The 6,547-nt window shown below is 37.2% G+C and overlaps 1 protein-coding gene across 1 annotated transcript; it reads right to left on the reverse strand.

Moving 5' to 3' along the window:
• Positions 1-216: 216 nt before the first annotated feature.
• Positions 217-6,247, reverse strand: LOC104071882 (ADP-ribosyl cyclase/cyclic ADP-ribose hydrolase 2-like; the record flags this gene model as incomplete). The annotated part of the gene is made up of 4 exons (XM_009577307.1): positions 217-434; positions 3,590-3,649; positions 4,088-4,174; positions 6,155-6,247. Coding segments are annotated over 4 exons (355 nt in total), but the record flags the coding sequence as incomplete, so codon positions are not given.
• Positions 6,248-6,547: the final 300 nt, after the last annotated feature.

Here is a 6,547-nt window from a genome sequence, read left to right on the forward strand (position 1 = left end):
TCATTTTTCTTTCTGAAATATGTGATCAGAAGTATTATACTCAGTTTAATTCTGGAGAATAAGGATAAGAGGAAATAGCAATGGATTTCTTCAAGAAAATGGATTCCATTCAAGAAAAGGAAATGAAGGGTGAGACTTTCTAGCAGCACTAGAATAATTTTTTATACTAGAAGTAGTTGGTGTCTAAATAGAAGTATGCAGGGTTTTAATATGCAGGTTTGCCAGTCCCAGAACTAGGGTGAAATTGCAGTTAGAAATTAGTTAAAGCCAAATTTATAGCCAGCTAAGGCAGAGGATATGGATTCAGTTGATGATTAACTTAGTACACTAAAGCAAATCTGAACAAAAAGCCTACAAAAGAAACAAACATGAGCTTGTTCCAGCTGCCTCCTCTGCCTGAAGATACAGGTCCTCTTTGTGCTGCTGGTGCAGATCTAAAGAAAAGAAAACAAACAGGATGTTCACAGCACAGAGCTGAGTTAGGATTCTTTTAAATATCAGAGGTTTGTTGCCAAGGATGAAGTTTGCAGTCCAAGTGCTAAGCTAGAAGTTTCTTTATAAGAGCTCGCCACCAGATTCTCTTTGGCTGTCATGATTTTATAAACAGGGTATCTCTGAGCAAAACCCTGGGAATGCTCCTTTCTACCTTCATACCTGAGCCTCCTTGTCTCTCCACATCCATTTACTGTCTTTGGCTTTATGTTTGAGATTGTATAGAGCTCTTCTAGACAGCACTGGTCCTAGAGGTCTGTATTTTTACAGCATTTGATACAACAGCATCCAGATCCATTTCTGTCTCCCTGACATTGCAATAATGCAAGTAATAAATACCACTACTAATAGGTTGCATCTGGCTTCCTTTCTGCTTATGTTTGTAAGCCATCTATGCCATCTAGTGGGTATTTTTTTACTTACAAGTTTTCTTCAAATTTGCTTTAACAAGCCAAAGTCTAAATTTTGACTCAGCAGAACAAGCCTGGAGAGGAGTTTAGGGGTACTACCACTACCCAAGTAGCCCAACTAAATTACAGCACCTTCTAGGTCATCCCTCTGCTATCCTGACACAGCCCTACTCAGCCCTCTGATATGAGTTGTAACAAAAAAGTCACTTGCACAACTTTGGTATTTTTGGGCTTGGGACATTATTCTCGGAGGCTGAGATGGCAGCTATCAGTCTTATAACAGCAAATAGCCACTGTGAAAGGGGATGCAACAGAGCCTGCATGCCTAGTCTCACTACTTATTATGGAAGTATGAAAATGCAACATGTGTACACTGAGCACACGCTATGCAAAGGAAGCCTTTTTGTAGCAGATACGTGCTCTTAATAGCAATACCACTACTGACCAAACTGTTCCCATGTCAGTTAATGGACCATCAGAGAGCAGGGATCCATCCCCAGAGAAAACAGATCTAGAAGATAATCATCAAATAATTTATATATATCTGCTTAAGGCTCTTTCTGAAAGGGCAGCTAATTTCAATGGAGACATTATTTATTGCAGAGAAGTAAGTGATTTGGAGAAAAGTGTAAGCATTCATTGGCTTGAAGTATTTTAGGTACTTACATTTCAGGGAGAGGCAATGATAGCATTCAGACTGGGAAGCTCTGTCTTGATTAGGGATAGCATGGATATGAAGTGAATCAAGGCTATTACACTGCCATGCATACAGGAGGGAATAGAAGGCTCAGGAAGGAAAGAAGCAAGGAAACTTTTCTAAGGAGGATGATAACAGCTGAGTTGCTTAGTAGTTACCCCAGGAGAGTATGAGACTGGTGCTTAGAATACGCTAGTGATTATTTTAGTTTAAGTACTGACATGGATGGAAAGGAAGGGGTGGCTGTTCCCCTGCTTACATACTGCAAGCGCTGTGTGGTAGTACGGGAGAACTGGTATGCTCATCCCTTAGGTGAAAGAAAAATACATTAATGGTTTCCAAAAGCCTTTTCATCCAGATTTCCTCAGCTGAGGAATGTACCTGCATCACAAAACTTTGAGGGAAATGGTTTAAAACCTGGGAGAAGAGAAAAATCTTCAGTTAGGAGTTCATAATATTATATTTTTTAAAGTCCTGTAGCTTCTTCCTCCAGTTTGTTAATATTGTCACCATGTTCACAGCTGTGATTTCACATGGGACAACTGTATTTTCCTTTGACACATGAACAAAAGCCTTACCATTCACTGGTAGAACAAGGAAACCCTATTTTAATCCACCGTGCCAAGTGGTATCTAGTAACAAACAAATGCCTTAACAGGCCTGGAAGCCTGTTCTGTGTTCTACTACCTAGACGGAGTCTGGAGCTATCAGTGATATCTAAAATGCCACTGTTTTCATCACACATTTATAGGTTGGTGCTGGGATAGAATCTGGATGTAAGAATAAATGTTGTCACATGACAAAATGAGTTTACTCATTTTTAGCTTTCAGTGACCAGCAGGAACAGAGAATACTCACTTTGTGTGAGTGTATTCACCTCACAACACACACCTCACACCTCACTCTGTAAGGGTGTATTAAAAACTGAACATACGCTACAGAAAGTGATATACACCTCCCTCTCTGTACTGCATGAAGCGCTACTGCTGCACAAGCAGCGGCAGGCAAGCAGGAGTCGCACCTCTCTGCTGCCATAACCAGGGACAGCAAATCAGGTTTTTCACAGCTGAAGTTATCATTGCAGTATGACATGGGTATTAACATGCCAAAGATTTGCAGGTGCTTGAATTAAGGCAGAAAGGACAGCAGGAGATAGGATGTGGCCAAATGTATGGATATAACTAGAGAACAACTTTTATGCGTCTATGTATCCTGCAACTTTCCAAACTGCGAGGAAGTTTTCATATTCAGATGCTCAAGTATCTGATGTGTACCTATACATGCAACAGCATATAGATTAAGAAACTTAAACACAAAAGTCATCTTTACTCTAAATTTACTGAAATACATCATAAATTCATTTAATCCTCTTTATACAGTACAGAAAAATATGGATAGGAGGGGAAACTATTAAAACCCAGTTTGGGAGTGATGCTTGCTAATTAAGAAAGTTGTATCTTGGATGTAATCTGCATTCTCTGCAGATAACCTACTGGCCCAAGGTAAATACATTAAAATACAGAAATTGTGTTTGCACACAAAATGGAAGATTAAGAAAAAACTTCCTCAAAATTTGGAACTGAAAGCTGGAGAGATGTTCTTTAGATCTGTTGTCGTTTGACCTACAATTTCATTACTGAAGGAAGAATATTAATGAAAACAATTTCAAATTTGTAATAGATTTTGCATCAGAACACTGATATTTACAAACTTCATTCATACCATCAGTGATATACAGTGTGACTGTGTGATCAATGAGAACTGATTACCACCCAATTTTGAATACCAGGTGCTCACAGACAATTGTGCACAATTTGTAGGTAGAAACTGCTTACTCAATACACAATAAGTAATAAATTCAAGAATACTGTGTGTTGCGTATGGGTGATATATAACAGATGACAGAGGTGGAATCTGTTGAACTGTTGACCTCTGCATTATTTATTTGCTTGTAATGACACTGAGGATGGATTGAACTTCTTTTACTTACGATGAAAGGGTACACTTAGAATCATCAGGATAATCCAGGCAGAGTAAGAACATTACAGGCCTGTGAAGATATAATTGTATTTAGCATCTTTCAGGCAGAAAACTGAGGAAAACAAACGAAGAAATGAAACAAACTCAACAGTAGTGTCATGTTTAAAGCTTGCCTTCAATGATAGTTATCTTAGAATCTACTGTGAAAAACCAGAGCTGTGGATACTACTGTGAATAACTAGTAATTCTGCAGACATTCAACAATGGTTTTAACTGTTGTTTAGATTTTCAATCCAAATAAAGATTTTACAGTGAAGTGGAATACATGAGGCCATCTTCTGTGCCTGTCTTTGGGTAAATACAATGTTCCACTTAATTATACAATTATACAATGAGGTGTGTTTTGCTCAAAGCACAGCTGAAAAACGCTAAGTCTGAAAAATGTGACATTTAAAATAGATGAGGTGCTTCTGCAAATACACTGTATTTATGAAGGATTTTCACTTACTTGTAATTGTCAGTGCAGGTGACATCATAACCAAGGGTTTTCAGCCTGTTTTCTAGTATCTTTACTGTATGAGTTCCACAGGAATCTCTGTGAGAAAGGATTTTAATATTATTACAAGTCTTTTATTATCTAATTTCCTTTCACTGAACTTGATGGAATTTGCAAAGTAAATCCCCATTCCTTTGCCTCTTCCATATTCCTTAACACCAGAAAACTGGTGTACATTGCTATTTATAATACTTTGTTTGCTTACAGTCATTTAACATTTTATACTCAGTTTGCAGAGACTGGAAGATTGGCTTCAGCCTGTGTAGGATTTGCAGATTCTATTAACAAATATTCCCACGTTTAATATTTCACTAGACAAAGAGGAAAAGAGCTAAATAATTTTGTAAAATAATAAATAAGAGTTTAATTTGTAATATTCTTTGGCAGCTATTTAGATGGTGCTAAAGTTGATGATAGCTGTCTTCACAGAATTAAGTTGGTTATAATAAATTAGAATTATTATTCTTGTTGGAAGCTTGTCCTCTGTCTTGAACACAGAGCAATAGAAAAACACAGGGAGAACGAAAAAACCCAGAAACAATCCTAAATGCAGCTTCTGTGTCTAGCACTGATTTTTATTTTGTGGTGCAATTAGCAAAAGAAAGCTTGACATACTACAGAACCTACTGAGACCTCTAAAACTTGCACCAATGTCAGGTATTAAGGTCAGTGTTACTTACCCACTGGTCAGTAAATACTCATGACTCTAAAGAAACCATATGGGGATGAACAAAATAATTGTAAAAAGCAATTAATAAAAATACACGATTATTCCCATGCATCCAGACAAGCACAAACTGAAAGATAAGCTAACATTCAGTGCTTGTCTTAATTTTTCTTTGCAATAAGGGCAACTTCTGCAAAGGTGAGCTATATATTTTTTTCCAGAAGGGTATGATTCTTTGATTTAAACAGAAAAGCTGAGAAATGCTAATCTGAACCATGCTTCTCTTGCCATAGACTCCACAGCACTATGGTAAAATATGTGGTCTGGGTTGGCCATGCCAAAATTTGATGAAAGAGAAGCAGAAGGAGATAGGAAAGAGAAGAGATGGGACGTGAAAGAGAAATTACACAAAATGAATGGATATAACTAAAAAGGGTTGAGTAGCAAGAACAGAAGCCTCACATTCCTCAGACCGCACATGACACCAGGGATTCAGCCACCAGTGCTGGATATGGTAACATCTGAGTCTGCTTCTCTGGCCTTCTTCAGCCAGGGCAGTTTTAAGACCACTGAAGTGCCACCATATGTTATACTAAATTGCAGGGACCCTGCAGATGGTTGGGGTAAAACTGACTTCCTCTGCTCCTCGATTCATCTATGCACATTTGTAGGGGCCTCCACAAAAGCTATAATGAATTAATTCTTCCTTTAATCAGTCCCAAACCAGGCCTAATTATTTTATTTTGTTAACTTCAAAGTCCATTTTCCACTGTGTTTCTGTTGAAAATCTTGTCTTGGTCTTTGACTATTTACCACCAGGCTATTCTGTTTGGACTGATCTGTTTTTTGTTTGGTTTAAATGTAATTAACAGCAGAATTAGACCTGTTAAAGCCTACTTTTTGTTGTTGGATTGATTTTAAGTACTGCGAGAAGACAAGCTCCCTGGTGGTATGTCCCTCCTACTACTTTCCAAACAGTTAAGATAGCTGAAAGTGAAAAGGATGCATTTGGCAAAGCGAAAGAAATATTTTATGTGACCATTTAATCTGAAATTGAGATTGACTCTTTTCTTAGTAAAACTGTTCACTCAAGGTCTGAGGTCCACACACGCATATCTCTAAACTAATGAGTGGACTCCAGACCTAATATTAAAATTTATTTCTATTTTGTCTAGTTCTGGTATTTATATACTCTTTGGGAATGGCAGAGTGTGCCTTATGTGTTAGTGAAAGCATATAAAATATTTTTAGTTTAATTGCTATACAAATATAACCAAATAGAAAACTAAGGTGAAATTTTAAAGACAGGTTCAAAAGGAAGAAATGAATTTTTTTGGGAAGATATAACTTACATATCTGGTCGTTCAATATCATCCACAACCCAGATGACAATTTGTGAGATTTTGTCTTTCTGGAGATTAGGTATTTCATAATCTGCAAAAAACCTGATTCAAGAAACAAATATTTAGAACTACAAAGAACAGGAAAAAGAAATCTTTTTTTCTCTTTGCAGTAATCAAAGCTCTGATCCTCCTGTAGGATATGGGCTTAGTTTACATTTATATCTTCTGATTACAATCAGACTCAACACAGAGTAGAAAAAAATCTGATTGATATTCTAAATGCCCTCAAAGGTATTTAATCAGAAGTTTTGTTTTCATATTCTTCACCTTAGAGGGGCTCAGCTGGAAAAAAGTTACAACTTAGAGGTGAACCCCAATGAAGAGAACTTAAACAAATGCAAA

The sequence above is a fragment of the Fulmarus glacialis genome, unplaced genomic scaffold (assembly GCF_000690835.1).
Source record: "Fulmarus glacialis isolate BGI_N327 unplaced genomic scaffold, ASM69083v1 scaffold1325, whole genome shotgun sequence".
Classification (NCBI taxonomy): Eukaryota; Metazoa; Chordata; class Aves; order Procellariiformes; family Procellariidae; genus Fulmarus; species Fulmarus glacialis.